At 41.0% G+C, this 26,770-nt stretch overlaps 1 protein-coding gene and 1 long non-coding RNA gene across 12 annotated transcripts in view; one reads left to right on the plus strand and one right to left on the minus strand.

Moving 5' to 3' along the window:
• PUM2 (pumilio RNA binding family member 2) overlaps positions 1–26,770 on the minus strand; it is a 124,865-nt gene that overhangs the window by 57,221 nt on the left and 40,874 nt on the right. For 6 of the 7 annotated variants that reach the window (XM_074991322.1, XM_074991321.1, XM_074991320.1 and 3 more), the window contains exons 2-9: positions 25,812–25,880; positions 16,570–16,675; positions 16,012–16,199; positions 15,131–15,303; positions 10,042–10,312; positions 9,637–9,730; positions 3,908–4,033; positions 590–726 (exon numbers count right to left, since the gene is read on the minus strand). In XM_074991322.1, the coding sequence (XP_074847423.1) occupies positions 590–726; positions 3,908–4,033; positions 9,637–9,730; positions 10,042–10,312; positions 15,131–15,303; positions 16,012–16,199; positions 16,570–16,675; positions 25,812–25,862 (1,146 nt within the window). In that variant the 5' untranslated portion in view covers positions 25,863–25,880. Of the gene's footprint in view, positions 1–589; positions 727–3,907; positions 4,034–9,636; positions 9,731–10,041; positions 10,313–15,130; positions 15,304–16,011; positions 16,200–16,569; positions 16,676–22,639; positions 22,676–25,811; positions 25,881–26,770 lie in introns of those variants that run through there. The other variant, XM_074991324.1, reaches the window with a different exon arrangement.
• LOC142011586 (uncharacterized) overlaps positions 1–26,770 on the plus strand; it is a 48,469-nt gene that overhangs the window by 20,147 nt on the left and 1,552 nt on the right. The gene's annotated exons all lie outside the window — the stretch shown is intronic.

Here is a 26,770-nt window from a genome sequence, read left to right on the forward strand (position 1 = left end):
CACAGCTGACATGCCACTGTAGTGCTGCAGTGAAGATACTACCTGTGCAAAGTGGACAGTTTTTCCTTTTGGGTCAGTAATCTACCTTTCTTACAGGCAGTACCTTTAACCTAGCCCTGGGTTAGACTGACTGAATTATGCAACTCAGGGTATGGATTTTTCACACCCCTTAGACATATAGCTGGGTTAACCTAATTTTTGTGAAGACTAGGCCTGAGCACTGCAACTCATTTCCAGGAACTTTTAGCAACCCAGATGAAGGGAACAAATTGTAATGTAGTCATTTCTATCAGGATTGTAACAGTAGATATATAAGAGAAAAGAAAAGATTAAATATGCACTAGCTGAAACTAAGAAGATGCTGATATATTGATAATGTTAATGAATTTAAGAAGTGAGAACAATTCAAATGCTAACCAAAACTTTTGATACATAGACAGCTGACAAGCACAAAAGAAAGTCTGAAGAGTGACATGAAATTAGTGTTTACAATTCCAGCTGAATTACGTTTTAAAACTGGTATTTTGAAGTATCATACAAACAAGTCTTAAAAAGTATACCGTTTCTCTGACTGAAGAATGTACTGTACCTGTTGCTGCCCTTGTGCCTGCGGTGCTGCCTGTTGATTGGCTGTGGTGTTTGCAGCTGCAGCTTGCTGCTGAAATAAATTGGCTGGATATACCCCCCATGGAACTCCATAATACTGAGGAGGCACCACTGCCGGACCTAACAAAAACATTCTTCTGTAATTTACTGTTCATCAAAATGATCATTCACATAGCAACAGATTCTACAAAAGCCCTCATTGGGATTTTGACTCTGCTGCACTATATGCTGAATGAACAGCACACAGAAGACACTATTATCCCTGACATAAATCAACTTTAATTTTTACAAAGAAAACTTGCATTGCAATTGTCAAGAGCTCCTAAAGGAGGCTGAATGTTAGTGAAACCAGACGTATTGATTTCAAAAGAGCCATTTGATTAAAGTGGTATCAGAGGGTGGTAGCCACATTAGTCTGTATCTGCAAAAACAAAAAGAAGTCTTGTAGCACCTTAAAGATTAACAGATTTTTGAAGCATAAGCTTTCACGGGCAAAGACTCACTCCATCAGAAAGCATATGCTCCAAAAAATCTGTCAGTCTACAAGGTGCCACGGAACTTCTCGTTTTTTATTAAACTGATGAGCTTCATTTTAACCCCCTTTTCTGTTTGAAATATTAATAGAACACCACAGGAAAGGTGGATGTCCTTAGAATAAATAGCAGTGTTAACTGTTAGAGTGCTGCTGTGTATATGAAAAATATCACACCACTGTCTCTGCTTTGTATGCAGCTGTTCCATTAGACAGCCAATCCTGAATTTAAGTTTTAAGCATATAAACCTGTTACCTACCAAATTCAGTCCATTTTGGTCAATTTCACAGCCACAGGATTGTTTAAATGGTAAATTTCACTGTTTCTGCTATTTAAAGCTGAGATTTCATGGTGTTGTAATGTAGGGGTCCTGACCCAAAAGGGTTGCAAGGTTCTTATACGGTAGCTGAGGTATTGCTAATCTTACCTCTGCACAGCTGCTGGCAATATTGCCTTCAGAGCTGGACAGCTGGACAGAAATCCAGGTCCGAAGGTGGAACTGTTGCAAGCAGCAGCACAGAAGTAAGGATGGCATTGCACTGCTACACTTACTTCTGTGCTGCTGCCTGGAGACCTGCGCTCTTAGTCAGCAGCTGCCACTCTTTGGCCACACTGCTTTGAAAGCAGCAGTACAGAAGTAAGAGCAACATGCATCCGGTATTGATATCCTTACTTCTGCACTGTTGCTCATGAGGTGCTGCCTTCAGAACTGGGCAGGGGTGACAATATTGTGACCCTCCTATAATAACCTTGTGATTCCCCTGCAACTCCATTTTGGGTCAGGATACCTATTTGAGAAATGCTGGTCTCCCCCCATGAAATCTACATAGTATAGAGTAAAAGCATATAAAAGGTTAAAATTCATGAGAGGACACCAGATTTCATGGCTCATGATGTATGGCTGTGAATCTGGTAGTGTCCTATATATAACTCCCATAACAATTCAAAATTGATCAACTGCTTTACCAGGAGGTAGTTTACATCTACCTCTTGATGCGGGTGCGCTGTAATTACTTTCTGAACACACTTTATATTCAAGTCACGTCTATAAAAAACTTATAAGAAGTTAAAAATGATTAACAGATATTTTAATAAAAGTGTAATCAATTGTTCTAAAATGAGCTCTAAAACAGGTGAATAAATCCAAACTAATCCAAGCTATAATCCAAACAAGTGCTTAGATGGTGGTCAACTTCTGGGAGTGGGACGTAAAAGAGGATACAAACCATAACAATAACTACCCTTTTGGTAGGCTCTCATTCTGTTAGAAACACACACATTCAGTACTCAAAGTAAATGTAAAAGTATACTCCAATCAGTTTTATCACACTTGTTAAAAAAATCACTTCAGTACTGCACATGATACATCCAGCCTCTCTTGCCTGAGCCAAAGAGCTTCCTGCAGCAATTATTTAAATCTTTTTTCTTAACGCTACTGATTCCCTGCTTCCTCATTCTGTATGCCTCTTCTTTTCTGCAAATACAGCCACCCAATTTTCCTTTGAGACTCACCCAGGGCAGATAATTTCCAGCCTACTTGCATTTAAAATACTCCTCAAAACAAACAAAAACCCACACAGCAATGAAAGGCTCTATTCGTTTCCCGTCCCTTTGCTCATCAACTGCCACAGTTCTTAAGTACTGTGTGCATCTTTTACGTTCCTTTCCATCACACCATTACTGGGAGACAATAAAACGTAAAACCTGAAATCACTCTGCAAAAATATCTGAAACAGTTACAAATACTACACTTGCCCTCAGTGTTCTGCAATATTGGGGGTTTTAGAATCACACTTCCTATTTCAAGTTAAGATTGCACCTCCCTGACTGTCAGGATCTAACCCTAGCCGAACAAGAAAAATTTGCCAGACCAGGGGAAAGAGGGAGATCCCTGCCATGGGCCCCTAAGCCCAGCTGCCGCTGGCTCACTGAGCCGCCCCTAAATGTGGGTCTGCTAGCACAGGGACTCCTGCTGAGGCTCCCTGCCCACTGCCATGGGGGCCCTGGCCACAGCCCCGCTTGCCATGGGCTGCTGTGACTACCAGGAGGAGAGGGGGGTTCACGCTCCACACTCCTGGGGGCCACTATGGGGCTTCAGGTCTGGCACACTGCTGGGTAACTAAGGCTCCATTTACTGCAGGACTATGGCCACAGACATGTGCTTCCCCCAGCTGGGCTCCCAAGTCTGTTACCCTGGCTTGCATTGGCTCTCCCGACTTCAGGCTCTGGGGTTCTCTGGTCTGGGACCATCTGTGGGTCCTGCCAGACCAGTTAGTGTCCATTTTCAGAGGCGTAACCTGTATTCCCTCCCCCCCACCCCGCCCCATTGCTCTATGAAAGGCTCAGGCACAAGGAACAAACACATATGCTTCTAAAGCTCTAGGCAGAGATTCAAAAGACATGATTTTCAAACCTCAGCTCTATGAATGACCTGTTGAATCTTCTTGGAAAGACAACAGAACTGGGGTTTCAGGTTCTCATTTTTAAATAAATACAAAATAACAATACTTAAACAAAATTTTCAGATAAAATATTAATTAAAAGTAATATTCTGCACAGAGCAGTCAGATATTATTTTCAACAGCAGTGTACAAAATATTCAGAAAAAATGCAATTTGAGTGGATTATGCCCTCAATCACAGAAAACCATCTTACGCTACAAATACTGATTTATCTACAAATCAATCATTTTCTCAATAACAATTTATAAACGAATTTTAGTAAACAGAAAACAGTAAATTATAATAAAAATCGAGAAAGTTTTTTACCTGCTAGTGTTGCAGCTGCAGCTAACCCTGCTGCAGTGTATGGGTCGGTACCTGGAGGAGCAGCACTGATAATGTACGGGTTTGGCACAAAAGCAGCCGGAGCCAAGCCTGCTGAGAATACACCTGCTATATTAATAAACAAAGATTCAATTTCAGCGAGCAGCCAACAAACATCACATATTTAAATCAATGTGATCACAAGTTAAGTTTATCATGTAGTAAACAGCCACTGCCCCACACTTTTTCTTGTGATAAGTCACAGCCCCAATCCTGTACCTACTCAGGCTCTTCAAGCGGCCTGGAGGGGGAGAGGAAAGGGAATGGGGAAGGGACCGAGGAACGTTCCTTAATCTGAACTCAAGCTCATCAGCTTCACAGGTTTTTTATCCTCCATTTCCCTGGGTAGGGTTTCTCTTGGTCCTCTGTGCTGAGTAAGTCTCTGCCCTTCTTGGTACACTAATCAACAACAGTGTGACTCCAAACTACAGTCAGCTAGCTCTCTTTCACCTGTCTGAGTGAAGCAGGTTTTTATTAGCTCGAGTGGGCAATTAGTTGGTTTCACGTGCTCCAAATTACCAAGTAACCTTTTCCAAATCCACAGGGAATAACACATTGATCAACCTGGGCTTATATACCTCCCACCTACCACTCTCCTGTGGTTCTCTAACCCCGCTGTTTTAATGTGATACAAGTACTGAATGTACCCTTCTATATGTTTAGAAGTGAAGACAAAAGTAGAGGAGAAATCATTAAGTTTTTTCTCAGCACAAAAGCCTCTGCTTAACTCCACTTATGTCTCATGAGGCAGTCAACAAAATATTGACTGAATTAGTGCTTATATCCATATACAAAGAAGTCTAAATACTAAGATGGGTGAACTTGAGTGTCTGCTGTTAAATAAACATACTGTTATAATAAGCATCACAGAAACTTGGTGAATGATAATCAATGGGATTCAGTAAGCAAGCATACAAAATACAGAACAGGAGGTTATGCTAGTGAGGGAGTGGCACATACATAAAAGAAAGTATAGCCAAATACAGTACAAATCTTAAATGAATCAAACACCACAGAGTATCTGTGAACAGAAATGTCATGCTATAGAAAGAATACAGCACTAAACACACACTACCAACCAACCAACCAAGATGACGACAGAAACTATGAAATGCTCAGGGAGATTAGAGAGACTTTAAAAAACAAAACAAAGCACAAAACCAAATAATAATGGGGGGATGTCAACTAACCATGTCACTGCACAACATCATGTGGAAGAAAAATTTCTAGGCAGTATTACTGATTGTTTCTTCAAGCAGCTAGTCCCAGAATCCACAAAGGGAGAGGCAATTTTTAATTTGGTCCTAAATTGTACATAGAATCTGGTCCAAGAAGTGAACATAGCTGAACTACTTAATATTAACACACATAATGTGATTAAATTTAACATTGTTTTGGGGAAAAAAATACCAAAGAAATCCACCACAGTAGCAATTAGCTTCATATAAGGGAATTACAAAAAATGAGGAAGGTAGTCAAGAGTGAAACGCATGGAATTTTTTTTTGGAAAATACCACACAACTGCTCAACTAAATGCATACCCCAAATAAAAACCAAAAACAAGGAACAAAACACTAATCACTGCTAAAAAACACAGGAAAAAGTGCTTAGGGACAAAAAGACCTCCCTTTAAAAACTGTCAAATTTTAATGAGAAAAATAAATGGAGCATACACTCTGTCAAGCCAAATATAATTAGGCAGCCCAAATAAGGTTGTCAAGTGAAACTAGCAGCAACACTGCCTTTAAGTACATCAGAAGCAGGCAGCCTGCCAAACAATCAGTGGGGACACTGGATGATCAAAGTGCTAAAGCACCTCAAAGACAAGACCATTGCAGAGAAGCTAAATGAATTCTTTGCACCCATCTTCATTGCAGAGGATGAGAAAAATCCCCACATGAGCTGTTTTTTTTAGGTGATGAACTGCCCCAGACAGAGGTATGCAATGTATATGTATAGCTGTATCAGTCACAAGGTGTTAAAACTGCGGCGTCCAATATGGTTGCCGCTCACCACATGTGGCCAATGGGACACCAGGTTGTGGCAATTGTCTTTGAAGGTGCATGCAGCTCTTGGAGCCCTTAAATGAGGCTCCCAGAGCCACATGCGAGTGCTGCCTGCTCATATATGTGCCCCGCCCCCAGTGGCCCTACACCACTCAGGCCGCCCCAAGCAGCTCTGCTGGCCCCAGCAGCTCCCACGGCCCCAAACTGTGCTGGCCCCAACAGTGGGCCCAGCCGCTGTGGCAGTCCCAGCCACTCCTCTGGCCCCACCAGCTCAGGCAGCGGCTCCAGCAAGTCACCAGCATTTACAATGGTGGGGGGGAAGACACCTGCCTCTGGGGGTAGGTGGCGGGGGGCCTGTGACAAATACAGAAAGATCACAACCACAAGTGTGGTGATCTTTCAATTCCCATTGGACACCAATGTGTTAAAGAGACAAAAGGTGACAGGGACAACTTTTGCTGGCAAAAGTGACAACCTTTCAAGTCACACAGAGCTCTTCTTCACATCTGCTTTCAAAGGACAAGACTGGGAACTTAAAATTATTTTGCTAGACACCATGATTTTTGAATAATGAATTTAAGCATTAAGAATTATCTTTTGAGAACAGACCTGAAGAAGTGCACTAGGTGGCTAGAAAGCTGATCTCTCTCACGAACAGAACTTGGCCCAGTAAGAGAGGTTTACCTCACCTACCTTGTTCCCAGAGTGAGGTATCAACAGAAGAGATTTTGGAACAGACCGATTAATTTATCGGTAATAGACTAGATGACATCAATTGAAGAACTACTAACTACAGCATGTAACTTACCATTTAAATAAACTGCTGTATCAGATGATGGGAAGATAGCTAATAGGACACTGATTTATTTTTTCACCCTTTAAAAATCACTCCAGAGGCAATCTTGTCAATTACAGGCTGATAAGCCTAATTTCAGTACCAACCAAACAGATTGAAACTAAAGTAAAGAACAGAATTATCAGACACAAAGATTAACACATTTTGTTGAGGAAGGCTTTGGGGAGGCATGATTTCCCTTCATAAATCTATTCCCTTTATAAATCTTTGAAAGAGTCAACAAATATATAGATAACTTTGACCTAGTATAGTGCACTTGCACTTTCAGAAAGTCTTTGACCACATCCCTCAATAAAGGCTCTTAAACACAGTGGCCGTTTCTACACAGGCCACTTCCTTCAGAAGTGGCATGCTAATACACAGAGCGAAAGATGCTAATGAGGCCCAGATGCAAATTCCCCATTCCTCATTAGCATAATATCACAATTTGGAGTCCAGAAGACCACTCTTCTGGACTCCATAACGCTGTGTAGAAGCGTGGCCCCAGGGGGGCTTCCGGAAGGAAGTCCTCTTTCCAGAGGTCCCTTCTTCCCAAAAATCCATGTCTCCAGGCGCTATTGACAACCCGTACACTCTTCCCCAACTCCTGCCACTAGCCCTGCCTGCCACCCCGGGGAAATTTAAACCCTCCCCACAGAACCCCTTCCAGCTGCTTGCTCTGCACCATTGCTGGCACATCCCTATGGCCAGGGGAAGTATGTGCAGAGCTGTTCTGTCCATAGGTTGGTTTGGGGCAGCCTCCCCTAGACCCATGCTCTGTCATTAACTCCCAGGCCAGACCAGTCACTCCGCAGGGACTGGTGCATTCCACTTCCCACCATGGCGATTAAGTGCAGCGAGCAGAGGATGCTGTGCTGTATAGCTTCTGCCAGCTCCCACTGCTGCGGTGAATGTGGTGGTCTGAGGCCACGACCCCTACTGTCATCCTATGGCAGAGCTCCCTCCTGGTGGTCTTCAAGGTCACATGCCTCAGGGGAGAGGGTTTTAGGGAAGTGGTGGAGAGAAAGAACTGAGCAGGGGCAGAAAGAGGTGGAGTGGATGCTGTGCAGGAGCTGGGCTTGCAGGAAGCGTATGGACAGATCCCCCAAGGGCTGCAGGGACCATACATAGGCTGACACACCCATGCACTGGCCAGATTGCAGAACCACTTGGGTTATAGATGGCCATGGCTGTGAATTTGAGATCCCTGCTCTGAAACTCCAGACATGACTTGGGCTCCTAGGCACTATGATAATACATATAACTATAATACATATAACTATACTGAAAGAAAAGACTGAGAGACTTGGAGCTGAAGATGCTCAGGGTCCTACACTGCTCATGACCTAATAAATTTGTTAATCTCTAAGGTGCCACAGGATTGCTTGTTATTTTTGAACAGAAGAAAGACTCTCATTCTAGTTGAGTGGCTGGGTAAACACACACGAGTCTCGTTTAGGCTTCCACTTCCCATATCTTTCCCTGTTCCCCAATGTCCACTGCATGTAAACGTCCAGACCTCAGGAGCAAGCTGGCAAAGTAGGATGAAAGTGGGGTATGTACAGGGGTTGGAGTCAACTGTCCCTTCAAAGTATTCACAACTTGAGAGGCTCCTTTGCTGGGCTGCCTCAGTTCACTGAAGCAGTAGCCTCTGAGTAGCTCTTTTGTGTTTTGATGCCTCCACAGAGATACTCAACTTCTCTTTAGTTACTGTTGCTACCCTGTCTCGTGAGAGCCACAGACAAGGGAGAAGAATGCTTTCTTGGTAACATATCAATGCACCAAGGGTTTCATTGAACCAGGAAATGCTTCAGCACAGATCTCCTTATAAACAAGACTTAGGGGTTGTCTACATTACCACCTTCCTTCTATTCGCATCTAGCTGCGGCTCACCCACCGGTACTTCGATGTGCTGGGGCAACTTTGAGGAGTAAAGGGACATGAGCAGGTACTTTGAAATTTAGAACTTTGAAGCTGCTGGAGGGAGGAGGGGAGAGAGAGAGAATTTGCTTAATGAAGTGCTGCGTATGCAGCGCAGCACTTCATTAGTAAACTCCCAACACTCTACCATCCTTCCTTCGAAGGAGGGTGGTAGTGTACACAAGCCGCTAGCGAAATAACTTCTGTCAAACTGTAGACAATCTTATTTTCTGCTTAATTTTCTGAAGTATTAGAGTCCAAAGAACCACAGGATTCCTAAGAAATGCGCAGATTAAATTCAAACACTGAAGACTTAAAACAAAGATTTCAGCTCTGCTTTAATTACCAAATTCAACACTAATTCAACTAGAAAACTACTACGGCACTTCTGCAATAAACAGCAATTCATGATGCAATTATGCTATTCAGAACAATAAAAGCTGTTTTGCATTTTACAGTGCCTTTTACTGAAGGCTCTCAATGAGCTATTACAAATCTCAATTCAACCTCAAGAAGAGGCGTATCAAGCATCATCCCATTTTACAAATGGAGTTGCCTTATTTTAATGCCATAAAGTAAGTGTATTTCCCATTTTTAATCTCATCCATATTTTCAATGTATACAGTTCTGCAGAAGTAAAAACAAGTTTCAGGCAGTCATCGGAAGACAAAAGTACAGTAGGCAAATACTTATGTGGAGGAAACAAAAAACTGAAAATGAAATTTTACACCCATTTATATAGGGTAGGAACAATGAACATACTATCTATCCTTCATTAACTAGCTACAAAATCATAAGCCAACAAGCTTGAATTAGATTTGTTTAGTAACCTGAAAGCAGTGTAGCAAAACAATACTTGTCAGTTCTTTGACACTGACATCTAAAGTATTTATGAATGATAAAAATCTCACCTATGTGTGGCTGCTGAGCTGCAGCCAATGCGTACTGTTGTTGCTGGGCTGCTGTTAACTGCTGGACAGTTAGCGCATTAGTCCTCTGGAAAAGCTATGACATAGCAAACATTTTTCAGTTTAAAGATGTGAGATATGCTTCAAGTTTAGAATTTACATGTAAAAAAGACTTCTAACCTGTATCAGAAGAGGTTTATAAACTGTGTACAAAATACTTGGAATTTTAAGTACATTTATTTGTTCCTATCCTAGTTTCTCTCAAGCACAGGAGTTTAATAAGGTGAAATACACCAGAAATTTTATGCTTAAAATAGTTAATTATCAGGAACAAAAAAATCTGCGACATCTTCAAGCCATAGAACATTTTAACCACGTTCCCACAAGTTTTACACACACAGCACTAACCTGCTGCTGAGAACTGTAGTCAAAAAGTCCTACAGTAGCTCCTGAAGAGTCCATTTGTACCTGATTGCCAGGATAGTCAAACTGTAAAGAATCAAGACCAACTTGTTCCATGGCATCCAGATTCTGAGTTTCTGGGTTTGAAAAGTCTTCGACCAGAGGTTTGTGGGCTGTAGGATTGGGAAGTGGACCTAATCCTTCTGTGGAGTTAGGGTTAGGACCCAGGCGCTCAGCTACTTCAGTCGGGGAGGCTTGTCGGCTTCCAGGAGTACGACTGCACAGAGGAAATTAAGAGACAGCCTCTTACAGCCTTGATAAATAAATCAGCTATGGCCAACCATATTACAAACTGCTGAGGAAGAATCTTCAAACTTGAAAAGGTTTACAAATATGATTAAGATAGAGAAGATCCACTGTAAGCAGTTTAACAGTCATAGAAAGGTGACCTTAGGAAAAAAGTACATCCTTAGCTTTAGCAGTTTACTTGCATTATGAAGTCCACTGAAAAATACCTCCAAGCTGACATAACTGAAATGACATGAACTACAGATCGCCTGTAAGAGCTAGTCTAGATGGCGAGTTAGTTCCTGTCAAGATGGGTTGTAAATTTACAGCAAACTGGCATATATTGTACTAACTGTACGCTGAAAAGACATAGTATGATGTCAAAGATTGGTCGGTACCACACTCCACTTCCCAAATGGGAAATGTTGCATCAGCCCTACCTCTCTGATCTCTGCAGCAATCAAAAATTTAAATCTCTCCCACAATAATAACTACATGGGTGCCTCCAGAAAAATCGGCAGACAAATAACTCTGAACTTTCCCGTATCAAAAATTTAAAAAAAAAAATAAAAATCAGAAGTCCATCTTCTGGTGGGAGAAAACTAAAAAATACCATAATACTTTTCTTTTTAACAAATGGATTCAATCCAGAGCACGTAGACAATCTAGTGCTTTGATGGTGTCAAAACAATATCATGGCAGACTTTAATACTTATTAAGGAATCCATTGAACTTTTGTCTGTAAGTAACCCAGCCTGGCTCCACACATAGATTATGCATTGAAAACCACTACTTTTTCTTTGCCGGTGACAACTGTGTCAACAAAGCTAGAAACCAGATAAAATCCCAAAGCTTCATGCACTGGTTATTTCAATAGCTATTTCACTTATATAGGAAGAAAACCCATACCACAAGTTAATTCAAAATACTGTTTTAATATAAACAATATGAGATACAGGAAGAAGAACAGGACAAAACATTTAAAAATATAGTTAGGATAGGTTTGCTCCTTATGGTGGTGCTGTTGTGTTGCTATAGTTAAAGTTGGGTCAATAATTCAATTATAAACCTCTATTTGCAGTGATTCATAACTCTGCTTCAAATTGGCCTCTTTAGTTGTATAGCCTTATCTATTATTTCTCGAGAGGTTTACTGGTTTTGGATGCTTTTTTGCATTTATGCAAATAAAACAGGTCATTCCTAAAAAAATATTTTGGAAAGCAATTAGTTTTAATATTGTCATTACTTTAGATATTTAAAGAAAAATAAAACAGACTTAATTAATTCTCTATGTGCAGTAGACAATTTATTAAAGTTAATTTAAAAATGTTTCATTTTTGCTACTGCAGCACGCATCTCAAAAGAGTGAATGCATCTTTTCAGATGCACAATATTTTTCAAAAGAATTTGCTAGTGTAGACTTGGTAGAGTAGACTATTTTTAAAAGGGGCTTTTTCAAAATGTCCAGGAAAGCATCTACACACAAACAGCATTCTTTTGAAATTAAATCAAAAGAATGAGGTGCTCCATTCAAAAGCATTCTTCCACTCCCGTTTCAGGAAGAACACCCTCTTTCAAAAGAGGACATGTGTAGATGCTCCTCTGACCCTTTTTTTCTGAAAGAGCTAGTCCTCATGGCACCTGATGTTTTGATCCCTGGACCGTTCTTTTGAAAGAGCAGGGGCTGTGTGAACACTCTCTCTTGAAAGAGCAAATCACTCTTTTGATCCACTTTTTTGTGTGTGGATACCTTTTCGAAAGAAGTCCTGTCTGAAGAATTTCTTTCGAAAGATCGTTGTAGTGTAGACAAAGCCTACGTGTTTAGGGTTTCTCTTTTGATAGAATTAAGATTTTTGTTATTTTCTTTTTAATATAGGTGATGAGTTATTTGTCCAAATTATCCAAAAGACATGAAATCAATCTGGAGGATCCATTCCTATCCCTAGTGTAAATATATTTTTCCCTACCTTCCAAAACTTAAAAAATAAATCAAACAAACAAACATTTAAATATATAGGTTTAGTTTTAGACCGAGAAAAGAAAGAATATTAAGAGTTAATTATAGAATCATAGAAAAGTAGGACTGGAAGGGACCTCGAGAGGCCATCGAGGCCAGCCCCCTGCCCTCATGGCAGGACCAAGCACTTTCAAGACCATCCCTGAAAGCCATCTATCTAACCTCTTCTTAAATACCTCCAGTGATGGAGGTTCTACCTCCTCCCTTGGAAATTCGTTCCAGTGTTTGATCACCCTGACAGTTAGGAACTTTTTCCTAATGTCCAACCTGAACCTCCCTTGCTGCAATTTAAGTCCATTGCCTCTTCTTCTATCCTCGGAGGCAAGGAAGAACAAGTTCCCTCCCTCTGCCTTATGACACCCTTTCAGATACCTGAAAACTGCTATCATGTCCCACCTCAATATTCTCTTTTCCAAACTAAACAAGCCCAATTCTTTCAGCCTTTCTTCATAGGTCATGTTCTCTAGACCTTTGATCATTCTCGTTGCTCTCCTCTGGACCCTCTCCAATTTCTCCACATCCTTCCTGAACTGCGGTGCCCAGAACTGGACACAATACTCCAGCTGAGGCCTAACCAGTGCAGAGTAGAGCAGGAGAATGACTTCTCGTGTTTTGTTCACAACACACCTGTTAATGCATCCTAGAATCACGTTTGCTTTTTTTGCAACAGCATCACACTGTTGACTCATATTTAGCTTGTGGTCCACTATAACCCCTAGATCCCTTTCTGCTGTACTCATTCCTACGCAGTCCTTTCCCATTCTGTATGTGTGACACTGATTGTTCCTTCCTAAGTGGAGCACTTTGCATTTGTCCTTATTAAACTTCATCCTGTTTACCTCAGCCCATTTCTCCAGTTTATCCAGATCCTTTTGAATTATGACCCTATCCTCCAAAGAAGTTGCAACCCCTCCCAGCTTGGTATCATCTGCAAACTTAATAAGTGTATTTTCTATGTCAATATCTAAATTGTTAATGAAGATATTGAACAGAACCGGTCCTAAAACAGACCCCTGTGGAACCCCACTAGTTACACTTTTCCAGCAGGATTGAAAACCATTAATAAATACTCTCTGGGTACGGTTATCCAGCCAGTTGTTCACCCACCTTATAGTAGCCCCATCTAAGTTGTATTTGCGTAGTTTACTGATAAGTATATTATGTGAGACCGTGTCGAATGCTTTACTGAAGTCTAGGTATACAACATCCACTGCTTCTCCCTTATCCACAAGGTTCGTTATTCTACCAAAGAAAGCTACTAAATTGGTTTGACATGATCTGTTTTTAACAAAACCATGCTGGCTGTTCCCTATCACCTTACCACCTTCCAATTGCTTGCAGATGATTTCTTTAATGACCTGCTCCATTATCTTTCCTGGCACACAAGTTAAGCTGACTGGCCTGTAGTTTCCCGGGTTATTCTTGTTCCCCTTTTTATAAATGGGTACTATATTTGCCCTTTTCCAGTCTTCTGGAATCTCTCCCGTCTCCCACGATTTTCCAAAAATGATTGCTAAAAGCTCCAATACCTCTTCTATCAGCTCCTTGAGGATTCTAGGATGCATTTCATCAGGCCCTGGTAATTTGCAGACATCTAATTTTTCTAAGTAAATTTTAATTTGTTCTTTTCTTATTTCAACTTCTAAACCTACCCCTTTTCCACTAGCAGTCTCTGTGTCAGGCATTCCTTCAGATTTCTCAGTGAAGATCGAAACAAAGAAATCATTAAATATCTCTGCCATTTCCAAATTCCCTGTTACTGTTTCTCCCTCGTCACTGACCAATGGCCCTACCCTCTCCTTGGTCTTCCTCTTGTTACCAATGTATTTGTAAAAAGCCTTCTTGTTTCCCTTTACGCTTGTAGCTAGTTTGAGCTCATTTTGTGCCTTAGCCTTTCTAATCTTGCTCCTGCATGCTCGTGTTGTTTGCCTATATTCATCCTTTGTAATTTGTGCGAGTTTCCATTTCTTATACAATTCCTTTTTTAGTTTGATTATGATAATCTTTAACTGGGTTTTGTACTTTCCTGTTCTCCAATGGGAACTGAAATGGGACTTATGAGTAGCAGCCTGATGGTCCCATTAACGTTCATGTTAATGATCAAGATTGATTATGTAGGTATTTAGATACCAAGTTAGTTGGTATCTCACAAGTACCAGATTAATGGTTTAATTATATATTATATAAAATAGGATGGCTGCTTGTGGGTATAGCTGAGTGGATTATTGAGTGGGATCAATGTTCAAATTCTAAGCATGTCTCCTCTTCTTTTAAAACAAAAGAAACTTGAATACAAGAGACTGGTCAGCATTTGGCATGTGGGGAAACTGAACTGGATTTTCAACAAGTTATATGGTGTGAGGATCCACTGCTTCATAGAAAAATTAGAGGGAACATTAAAATTCTGCCAGACTAACTCCCTAAACATGAGCCAGATGTGAAAGTTAGGTAGTTTAAGGAAAAAAAAAAGTCAGAAAAATTAATTTTTATCCATTTAATAAATCATGAACTAACCTTAAAGTCCCCCTTAATACAGCTTACACACTGCCTTTTGCAGGTAGTAATTTATTTGAAGAACTACTAAATTTAGTTAAGATGAACTTTTCTCATGAAAAATGACACATGAGCTAATGAAATTATAAAGTAACATGGCAAAGCAGGAGGGGGAGGATGTGAGATAGAAGAATCAATCTACAGCTGAAGAAATGTTTGAATTTGACACATAAACCAGAACTTCAAGTATCCCTAAAGAGATACGCTTGTCTTCTTGAGAAACAGTTAAACGCTTACTTAAAATCTTTGCAATCCGCATCCATTCCATTTGGCAAACCTCTGCCATTTATTTTAGTAACATCCTCATCATCTCCTTGTTTAAGATCTCTGTTTTTGTCCTCCTCAAATGGAGAAGACTTTCCTTTTTGATCTCCTTTCTCAGGTCCATCTGTTTCAGCATCTCTAGTGCCCTGAGGAAAAAGAATCTGTTTGATTCTGAATATTTAACAGAACACAAAAGGAGCACCATAAGATGACCTAATTCTACACTATAGTGCATGTAAAAAAATACAAACCTTTTGGCTTAAGTGAAATTGCATTTGGTAGGTAACTTGTTTATGAAGTTTCAACCACATGCAATTAATAATTGTTCAAACATAAAAGGGTATTGTCAGGATTTATAAAAGAAAAGTTAACTCAACCTTAACTATAGCGGTGCTGGTAAAGCAGTAACACCACAATTTAGATCACTACATACTGTTAAAAAAAAAAAAAACTCAAAGAAGTGTTCATAAAGAACACAAATATTAAGCTCTAGTACAACGGCCATTTTGTATGTTTCTTGAAATATAGTTCCCTAGAGCTTTTACAGCTCACCAGTGATTTGCACAGTATTTACCAAACACTTCATATCCAGGCAGAAAAGTAAATAAATGTAATTTTTTCTTCCTGAGATACTTGTTCAAGGCCAAGAACTCCACAAACGCTTCCCCCTATCCCCTTCATGTTAAGACCTTCCAACTAAGGAAAAAAAGTGGGTAAGAACTACCCATTACTCAGCTGAAGGCAAGGAGAGAAGGAGAGAAATGGAAAAATGCAGTAGAAAAGTATAACTATGTACAAGAATTCATAGCACTGCTGTAAGTAACTATGCAAGCTTAAAGCATTAGATTACTTACAAAAGCTCCTTTCCTAAACCGAGAATCCAATTTATCTGCTGGAGAGGAACTTAAAACATATTCTACCATGCTCACTCCAAGGCCACCACTTTCTGATCGAGGAGACAATACAGCATTTACTTCACTGTTTCCATGAAAACCCTGTCCAGGCTTTCTCTGTACCATAATGGGCTGGGACATAGAATGGTCTGTTAAAAATAGACAGATAGACAGATAAATAAATAATCTGTACTGTACAATTTGAGAAGTTGTTAACACTTCATAAAGGGGAACATATTAAGCAAAACGAGAACATTATAATTATATAAAAAGTCAGTATTATTTTTATTTGTAAAATTTATAACTAAAAATATTTTTAAAAAAATCTTGTGTATCAGTTTTGACACACTAAGTGTTACTGACATACTATTGTTATCTCTTCAGTATAGATTTCTCAGAAGTAACATGAGGGGAAAATTTCAAAATTAATGCATGCGTACGGTTTTATAAAACTATGATTTTCAGATAACAATTAGTTAACACAAATGAGCTTTAAATAAAAATATTACAATCACTTACGAGGAGTTCCCCATGCAGTCTCTCTCCACTCATCACCAAGGAATATCCCTTTTTGTCCATCTTTTGCTGAATCATCAGGTTCCCAAAACTTTTTGGCAGGTAAAAGCTATTTAAGATGGAAAGTTACTTCATTTAAAATAGCCAAAAATTCCCCCAATCCAGTTATTTAATTTATTCTATAGATGTTAACTGGACAAAAGGAAACAAAATTACATTTACACATTTAAAAAAACAAAAAGCAGCATCAAGAGAAAACTGTTTCACATCCAGCATCTATCAACCAGAAATCTCAAATAACTGGAATTTTAACCATAAGTAAATTTTAGTTACATTTTCCATAAGTAAATTACAGTAAAAATAAATACAAATAAACTAAAAAGTACTCTACATACATATTTGTTCCTTACTATCTAATCTTGTCTTTCTTTAGTGTTATGCACTGCTAGGTATACCTCTCTATTACCCAGAATATTTGAATACCCAGCAACCTCCCACTCCTAGGACTGCCAGATATGTTTACTGTAACAATTCCACATGAAAGGAGTCCAAATGGCAACCTAAGACTTAAATATTATCGTTACCAAGGACACATACAGAATGAACAGTAACTATGTAAGCTTTCCTCTGAAATTTTCACTGATGTTCTTCAACCTTCACCTAGTCCGCTACATTTCTAAAGGGGAGAAAAGACATTCTATTTTTTATCATGATTCAAAGTCTTAGCCTCTCAGCCTAGACAATTTGAGAGTACCAAATCCAGAAGTAGTTTTCATGATGATATTGTGCCAGCTTTGACCAACTCCACAGTAGATCAGCTAACTCTAGCTTATTACCACCCTGACAAGACCAACCCAGTGATCTAAAGATCAGAGGTTCCAATTCTAAGTTATTCCCCTCAGCAATATGGTTTGCTCAAGTTACTACTTTTAAGATAGAAAAACCAAAGCCATTTCAGTATTAGAATCTCAGGTTCTGTTCTATTTTGGAATAAAACAAGTTTTTGTACGGTTCTAGAAAGAAGGCACTGCAATAAACTTCAAAAACATTCTGGCTATTTCAACACAGGCCACTTCCACATGGAGCAAAAGATGCTAATGACGGGTGGGTGCAAATTCCCCATGCCTCATTAGCATAACATCACGTGACTTGGAGTCCACAAGACCGTTCTTCCAGACTCCAAAACGCCATGTAGAAGCAGGGCCCTGGGGGGTGGTGCTTCCGGAAGCTCCTTCTTCCCGAAAATTGTGTAGAAACGGCGTCCTAAACCACTGGTCTTTTTAAATTATAAAATTTCAACTTGTTTTATAAGTATTACTTTAAACGTGAGTGTCAATGTGAGTAGACTTACCGACCCTGCCACTGTGATGTACACTAAGCCCTCTCAAACGTATTAAGAATGCAGTTTTCACTAGACTATAAGTTTTGTGCACAGAAATTGTAATTCAACGTTTTTAACAATCCATTCATTAATGGAAATCAGCAAAACTTCCAAAGGCAGAATATTAACCTAATTCTGCACAGTTTCATCATCCATTTAAAACAAGTTTCTAGGCCTTATGAAAGTGGAAAAACGTCAAATAGAATCAGATACAATACTATTTTGCTTAATTTGCAATAGTGCTTACACAGCTGCTGCTGGCTGCAATAAGGAACATAAGTTATTCTGTTTTGCTACTACTGTTTACCACCATATAGGAAGGGCCCTACGAAATTTAGAGTCCATTTTAAAAATACTGAAGATATTTCAACCTTAAATTTCAGTGGTGTAACAAAACACAATTTTACAAAATAGAAAAAATATACATGTGCAAAGCCCTTAGGATTCACACAGTTTCTCCAACTGAGGGCCTGCCCCAAAAGGGGATCTGCGGGCTTTCATGGGGGGGTGGGGGGCACAGCATTGCCACACTTACTTCCATAATGCCTTTGGAGGTGGGGTTTAGAGAACAGCAGTTGCTGGCAGGATACCTAATTACAAAAGCTGCACTCAGAAGCACAGGGTATTTTAGAATATAGGGCAAAAGTATACAAGAGACTAGATTTCACAGTACATGACACTCTCCCCCACTCACAAATTTGGTAGGGCTTCTAAAGCTATGTTTACGCTGCAGTATAATGTCGATTTTAAGGCACTTAGTTTGATTTTACAATGTCACTGTCTTCACTGCAAATAACATTAGGTCGATTTTAGGGAGCACAAACACTGACATTTTTACATTGACCATGTGAGAGTCGGCCTAATGCTAAGTTCAAATTTAAAAGGTCAGATTAATGCTAGTGAGGAAACAGCACTACCTTCCATCAATTTTCCTGGTCTCCAGAGGTATCCCACGGTACTCCCACAGGTGCACATTCTGTCTGCTTTCACCTCCCCTGCATTCCAGTGCTATGTCTACACTACAGAGATCTTTTGAAAGAAGCCCTTCTAGAAGATCTCTTCCAAAAGAACTTCTTTCGAAAGATGTGTCCACATACAAAAAGCAGCTCAAAAGAGTGATCTGCTCTGTTGAAAGAGAGAGTCCACATAGTCCCTCGTTCTTTCCAAAGAGGAGCCCAGGGATCGAAAAAAACAGGTGCCATGAGGGCTGCTCTTTCGAAAGAAGGGCCCTGCAGAACATCTACACTTTTTCTTTTGAAAGACGCTTTCCAAAAAAAGGTGCTCTTCCTTAAATATTCACTCCTTAAATGGGAGTGAAACAGTGATTTCGAAAGGAGCGTTGCGTTCTTTCAATTTACTTTCAAAAAACATTTCTGTATGTAGACACTCCATGGGATCTTTCAAAAGTGCCCCTTCTTTTGAAAAATCTTTCAAAAGAACTTGCTAGTGTAGACGCAGCTCAGGTATGCACGAAACAGGAAGCCTGGCACTTTGAATTCATTTCTTTATGACGAATGTCGCAATTGCTTCTAGCCACTTAAGAGAGCCCCAGCATGTGGCCATCAGGAGAGCCAGGGTCTCAGTTCAGCTAAAGGACTAGCCCCCACCCCCGCACCATGCGGTGGCTGTGCCATGAGGACCATGCTTCCAGACAGCGGCATATCCTGGCCTGCGTGGGGTGAAGGTTTCTGCACTTCACATTTTCTGGGGCTCACTGAGTGCCCGGGGACCCGGGGGAAGAGGGCACTGGTTCCCTGCATGACAAAGATTTTCAGGGGCTGGCTGGCCCCTGTAAGGCAACACCTGCCAGGAAGATGGCTAATAAGGAACCATGTGAAGAGGAGCCTCAGCTGGCCCTTGAATATGTTGGGGGGCTGGCCTCAGCCATTTCTGTTTTGGGGACTGTTCCCTCACCCCTCCATCTAGGCACACAGTCCACTGAAGGATGAGGGGGAAAAGAGGCTGGACCCACAGAGGGCAGTGTAAATTGTCTGGACTGGCCCCCCAGCCTCAGCACACCACTTCACTACTTTCTCTTCCCAAAGGATGTGGCTTCGGGGAGCCACAATCTCAGCAGCGGCAGGCTTGCTGCATTTTCACTGAGGTACCTGTTGACATGATCTCCTCCCTACCTTTCCACATGTGGTCTGGTTATTGTAAAAATAAGTGAGATTGAAGGTTTCCTGCTTTGTGAAAGGTGCTCCTCCACTGAGGTATCTATTGACATAGCACAATCAGCTGTGTGCTCCCACAGCACATTTTTGAAGAGTGCTTCAGCTTCTGAAGCCCACCACCTGTTTGACTTTCTTTCCCTTGGGACTGCCCACTTTCCTTCTCTGTGAATAAGCATTGCCACCCTTACTTCCACAGTGCCTTCAGAGTCTTGGTCCATTCACATGGATCCAGATTCTTCTAGTGCAGGGAAGAACTAGTAAGAGAAATAGAAGTGGGTGGCAACCTGGGCTGCAGCAATCATGAGATGGCAGATTTCAGGATCCTGATGAAAGGAAAAAAGGAGAACAGACCCTTGATTTCAGAAGAGCGGACTTCAACTCCCTCGGAGAACTGATGGGCAGGATCCCCTGGGAAGCTAATATGAGGAAAAAGAAGTTCAGGAGAACTGGCAATATTTTGAAGAAACCTTATTGAAGGCCCAGGAACAAACCATCCCGACACATAGAAAGAGAAGTAAATATGGTAGGCAACCAGCTTGGCTTACCAGAGAAATCATGTGTATAAGGAGTGGAAACTTGGGACAGATGACTAAAGAGGAGTATAAATATGTTGCTAGAGAATGCAGGGGAGTAATAAGGAAGGTGAAAACACAACCGGAACTGCAGCTAGCAAACAAAGTGAAGGGCAGCAGGAAGGGTTTCTACAGGCTTGTTAACAATAAGAGGGTGTTCAGGGAGGGCATGGGGCTGTTACTGGATGAGGGAGGTAACTCGGTGATAGATTATGTGGAAAAGGCTGAAGTACTCAGGTTTTTTTGCCTCTGCCTTCACGGATAAGGGCAGCTCCCAGACTACAGCACTAGACAAGTCAGTACGGGAAGGTGGTTGGCAGCCCTCAGTGAGGAAAGAACAGGCTAAGGGATATTTAGAAAAGCTAGACATACACAAATATATGGGTCCAGCTTTAATGCACCCAAGGATACTGAAGGAACTGGCAAATGTTATTGCAGAGCCCTTGGCCATTGGCTTTGAAAACTCATGAAGACTGGGAGAGACAAAAGACAAATGCAGTGCCCATCTTTAAAAAAAAAGGACAGATAAACAGACAATCCAGGGAACTCTAGGCCGGTCAGCCTTACCTCAGTCCCTGGAAAAATCATGGAGGGGATCCTCAAGGAATCCATTCTGAACCACTTGGAAGAGGTGAAAGTGAACAAGAATAGCCCTAAGTGAATCCACATTGACACGTCATGCCTGACCTACCTGATTAGCTTCTATGATGAGGTAACTAGCTCCGTGGACATGGGGCAGTCAATGGATGTGATATATCTTGACTTTAGCAAACCTTCTGATACAGGTCTCCCACAATATTTTTGCCCGTAAGTTAAGGAAGTATGGGTTGGACACATGGACTGTAAGATGAATAGAAAGCTGGCTACACAGATGAGCCCAATGGCTTTATGTTTGGTTGGTGGTTGGTTTCAAGAAGAGTGCCCCAAGGATCAGTTCTAGAGCTGGTATTGTTCAACATATTTATTAATGACCTGGATGAGGAATGTACTGCATCCTCAGACACTAACCTAGGGGGACAGGCAGATACAGGGATAGGGTCCAAAGTGACCTAAATAAACTGGAGGACTGAGCCAAAAGAAATCTGATGAGGTTCAACCAGGACAAGTGCAGAGTTCTGCACTTGGGATGGAAGAATCCCAAGCATTGTTACAAACTGGGGACCAACTGGCTAAGTAGCAGTGCAGCAGACAAGGACTTGGGGATTACAGTGGATGAGAGGCTGGATATGAGTCAACAGTGTGCCCTTATAGCCAATAAGGCTAATGGGATATTGGAGCGTATTAGGAGAAGCATTTGCAGCAGATCTAGAGAAGTTATTATTCCCCTCTATTCAGCCCTGGTGAGGCCACATCTGGGGTACTGAGCCCAGTTCTGGGCTCCCCTCCCCACTATAGAAAGGATGTGGATGTACTGGAGTAGGCTGTGCACTATGAGGAGAGGCTGAGGGATCTGGGTTTATTTAGTTAGCAGAATAGAAGTATGAGGGGCGATTTGATAGCTTCCTCCAACTTCCTGAAGGGGAGCTCTAAAGCAGATGGAGAGAGGCTATTCTCAGTAGTGATGGATGGCAGAACAAGGAGCAATGGTCTGAAGTTAAAAAGGGAGAGGTATAGGGTCGATATACGGAAAAATTATTTCACCAGGAGAGTGGTGAAGCACTGGAATGCTTTACCTAGAGAGGTGGTGGAATCTCTATCCCTAGAGGTTTTTAAATCCCAGCTTGATAAAGTCCTGGATGATTTAGTTAAGGATGATCCTGCTTTAGGCAGGGGGCTGAACTATATAACCTCCTGCGGTCCCTTCCAGCCCTAGGATTCTATGATCTGGTGTTCTTTCACCGGGGGAAAAACTAGCTGAGCAACCTGTTCCCATGGTTCAATCATGGTTTTCTTTCCCCTTGGATTCAATACTTTTCCATCTTTCCTTTTGAAAAATGGCCACTTACTTTCAAACAGGAGTGGGAAGATGACAGAGGGTGCTCTCAGGTTAAAAGATCTGTAATGCAGATGACAATTTCTCTCATCAGAGAAAGAGACTTGTGAAAAATGTCCGTTTCCAAAAGGAGGAGAATGAGGACAATGCAGTGTGGGAAGATGACATTGCACATGCACATGCACACGCACACCCACACCCACTTACGGGTCATTTGTTTACCATGAAGCACCAGCAAAAAAAAACCAGAATGCAACAGAGATGAGGGACCTGTGGGACAGGTTCCCAGAATGCAGTGCTGCAACAGTCAAACTCTGGAGATTTAGTGGAGGGCACGTGAATACTCAACATCGACTTTATTACAAAGTTCGCTTTTGTTAGCAGTGTTACAAAGTCAGCTTTAATAAATTTGACTACTTCATACTGTAGATGTAGCCTAAGAAATGGACAAGATTTACAGGTGCTAGTTAATTGGCTATGAATGTAAGCAGAGACATTAATGAGGAGGCAACAAGAAGAGACAATGTATTGAGAGTAGATGAGATCCCACTTCTTACCCATCAAAGAGCAACTCAACACCATTGCTTCTCCTCTCCTCTAACAAAAGGATGAATATTCCAATTTCTTAGATGCCTACTAGCCAGGAATAAAGCTGGCTGGCAGGATCATCAGGAGGAAAGTAAATTATATTTGAAGGCCATTTCACTATTTTTTATATTCAAATCCCTAGACCTTATGGTCATTAAGAAGAGAGGAATATAACTAGAAAGATAAAGACATTAGGGCTGTCACTTAACATGCGTTAAGCAGAATTATCATGCCTTAACCTAGCACATGACCAGTTTATGTACAATTATGCTGCACCCTTTAATTACTATATAATCAAAGCAATGAAATCACAGGTACTGTGGTTCATATACATTGTGTCTGCCAATGTAGGAAATACCATTACATCAGCTTATATATGGAAAGTTAGCTTTGCATCACTAAGGGCTTGTCTACATTTGCTTCCAACTACAAAGGGGGCATAGTAATCAGGGCCACAGGAAATTATTAATGAAGTAATGCGGTGAATATGCAGCACTTCATTAGGCCAATCTTCCCCCATGGCAACTTCGAAGCATCAAATTTTATGCAGTAAAGGGACTTGGAAGTAGCACTGCCACTTTGGAATACCCACGGCTACACGCACGCCAGCACTTCGAACTTTGATGCCTCAAAGCTGGGGGCAAGTATAGACCCAGCCTATATGTTACTTGCATAAAAAAACTGAGACTTAGATTTTTGCAGAAGATGATTGCACTGGGGAGGGGAGCAGGGCATAGCTCAGTGGTTTCAGCATTGGCCTGCTAAACCCAGGGCTGTGAGCTCAATCCTTGAGGGGGACATTTAGGATGCTGGGGCAAATTAAGGGGGGGAAGGAGAAGAAGTGGGGGAGAGATGGTGCTTGGTCCTGCCAAGGAGGCAAGGGACTGGACTTGATTACCTCCTGAGGTCCCTTCCAGCTCTACGAGATGCGTACCTCCATATATCATATTGTAATTGCCCTGGACAAGTGCATTTCTCAAACCTCAAATGTTTCACGTGCAGATTCAAGTATATACACCTAATTATTCAGGAGCTTTGCGACTGGAGAGCCAGAAATCTCTGTTCAAGTTTGCAGTTCTTAAACTGATTGCAAGTTTGGCTGTCTCCCATTCATACAGATGCTAGGGCTAGAACAGTCTTCCAGAGTGAGAGTGTTCCAGAAAAGCACTCCCAGTGGGGTTCCACCTGTGGCCTTGCTCTCCCACATGCCTCTTACACACTGGGGCACTAGAGCCCTGCTCTTCCCCCACACCCAGCACTTTTGTACAGCATAAGTTCCAAGATTCATTCCTCATCCCCATTCCTCCCAAATCTGCAACATCACAAACAGCAGATTCATGGTGTTCCAGTGCTGGGAGGCCAGGAAAGAAACAGGGACAGAGAGCGAATCAGACAATTAGCACACTTCAGAAGTCCCGGGAAGAAGGGGAAAGAACAAGGCACTGTGGAGCTCCAATGCCAGTGCAGGTGGAGTCCCAGGGGCTGTGGGTTGCCCACCACAGGTGTACATGGTGCATATTTGCAAAATGTCTCATACTTACCTCTATGATAGAGTTTGAAACTGCGGTCACTTTTGGAGAGTTAACTAACACAATCTGGGAACATGGTGAAAAAAGTCAAATTTTTAAAAATAAGGATAAACCTTTGAGCTTGAGAACAGCAAGCCTAACGGTATACTTGATACAGCGCGCCAAAAATCACGAAATACTTTGGCTCACTTACATAATACTGTGATAAACAAGACTCATTGAATGGCACACATGCCATTTGAATAACCCATATTTATCACTATATTACCTAAATGAGCCAATCACTTTTGATTTGATTGTTACACCTGATTCCTTTAAATCTTAATGCCACTCTTTATATCAAGACCTTTTTTTCAGATTTCACCTCCACTCGGTCAGGCTGGGGTCAGTGGAAATAACTTCTCAGAAAGCAGCAACAGCAGGGATTTGTTTTTTCCACAAGCACTTCAACAACTTAAATTACTAGCTCTTTCCCCCCCTCCAATCTTATCAACTGGTAATCCCAAAATATTAACACAGGGTTCAGCAACCTTTCCAAGGCAGAGTGCTGATATCTGACCTTTTGACTTCCTGACCACGCTGTATGATCCAGCACTGTTGATACTTTTTAAAGTTACCAACAATCCTATTTACAACAGCTTCACTAATAAATAAATAAATAAAGATACAGAGCTTTACTGTTCAGGAATGGTTGGTAGCATTAGCTTGTCTTTTGTTAATCTACAGGCAGAATGGTTTTGAGCAAACTCCCAGCTGCATGGGGGAGGAGGGAAGAGGCTGAGCAGAAGCGTGCAGACGAAAAAATCAGCTTGCATGCAATTTTTGGCACCTGTGCCAGGGGTTGCTGACCCGTGTTAACATGATAGCTCCCTTTACTATAGTTCTTCAATACTGGAGTAAATATAGACACCACCTTAGATACTGTAAATATTGTCCTTGGATATCTCAAAAATTGCTGTCTCAGATCAAAAACACTTCATTAACACAGTAAGAGTCTAAAACAGTGAAATGTAATTAGAATTTTCAATCCTTCAAACAGGATTTTTCTAACTGCCTACAAATATTTACCTCTCCCATTCCCCGAGATTCTAGTGCAAGAGCTTGAAACTCATGATTCATCTCATCCACAGATCGAACCTGGGAGGAAAAAAAAAAAAAAAGACAATTAGCTATCCATTATCCTAATCATCATTTAGGTCTCATGCAATTCTCTAATCCACCTCTGATTTTACTGGATTTTTAGAGTTTCTTAAATTCGATTTCTACAATTTGCTACTCAGTCTACAATCATACACCTCTCAGATATGGTAAAGAATCTACTTTAAGGTTATAACCAATTATTTAATACTTCATATTGAAATTTGTTTTGCATTATTGTGTTAAGGACAACTATTATAAACTGTAAGTGTAACATATTACAGATTTTCTATCCACAACACAAGCATTTGTGAAATTAATTATTAGTTTACAAATATTAACTTGGAAAAGAAATGATCTGTTGCACACAAAGTTACTGAGTACACCTGAAGGTCGACAAAGGTATGGAAAAAGCTCAGAGTGCAGATGAGTAGCTATCACTACTGCCTATCCCACTGTCTCCCAAACGGTGTTTCACAGAACCCCGGGGTTTCATGAAGTGAAAATAAGGGTTCTGCAAGAAAATTCCATTACAACAATATTTTGCGGTTTAAAAACAACTAATATTTAAGCATTAATGAATTTTATTAAAAACAATTATCATTTGTGTTTGCTAAGATAAGCGTCCCTGTGTATAGCCCGCGTAGCCAGAGTTCCCAGGACAACGTCACTATTCAGCACTGCGCAGTCACTGGTGCGCTCACCTGCTATATACCACCTTACTCACTCTCAGGAGTGTGGATCATTTTTGAGACACTGATGTCCAGAACATTCAGCTTTATCAAGACATGCAATTCGTCAGTTAATACCCTTCGCTAGCACATACTTTTGCAAAACCAGGTTCTCAAATTATGCAGAAAAACAAAAAAAAAAACCAAAAAAACCCACAA

This window comes from Carettochelys insculpta, chromosome 3, assembly GCF_033958435.1.
Source record: "Carettochelys insculpta isolate YL-2023 chromosome 3, ASM3395843v1, whole genome shotgun sequence".
In the NCBI taxonomy this organism is placed as follows: domain Eukaryota; kingdom Metazoa; phylum Chordata; order Testudines; family Carettochelyidae; genus Carettochelys; species Carettochelys insculpta.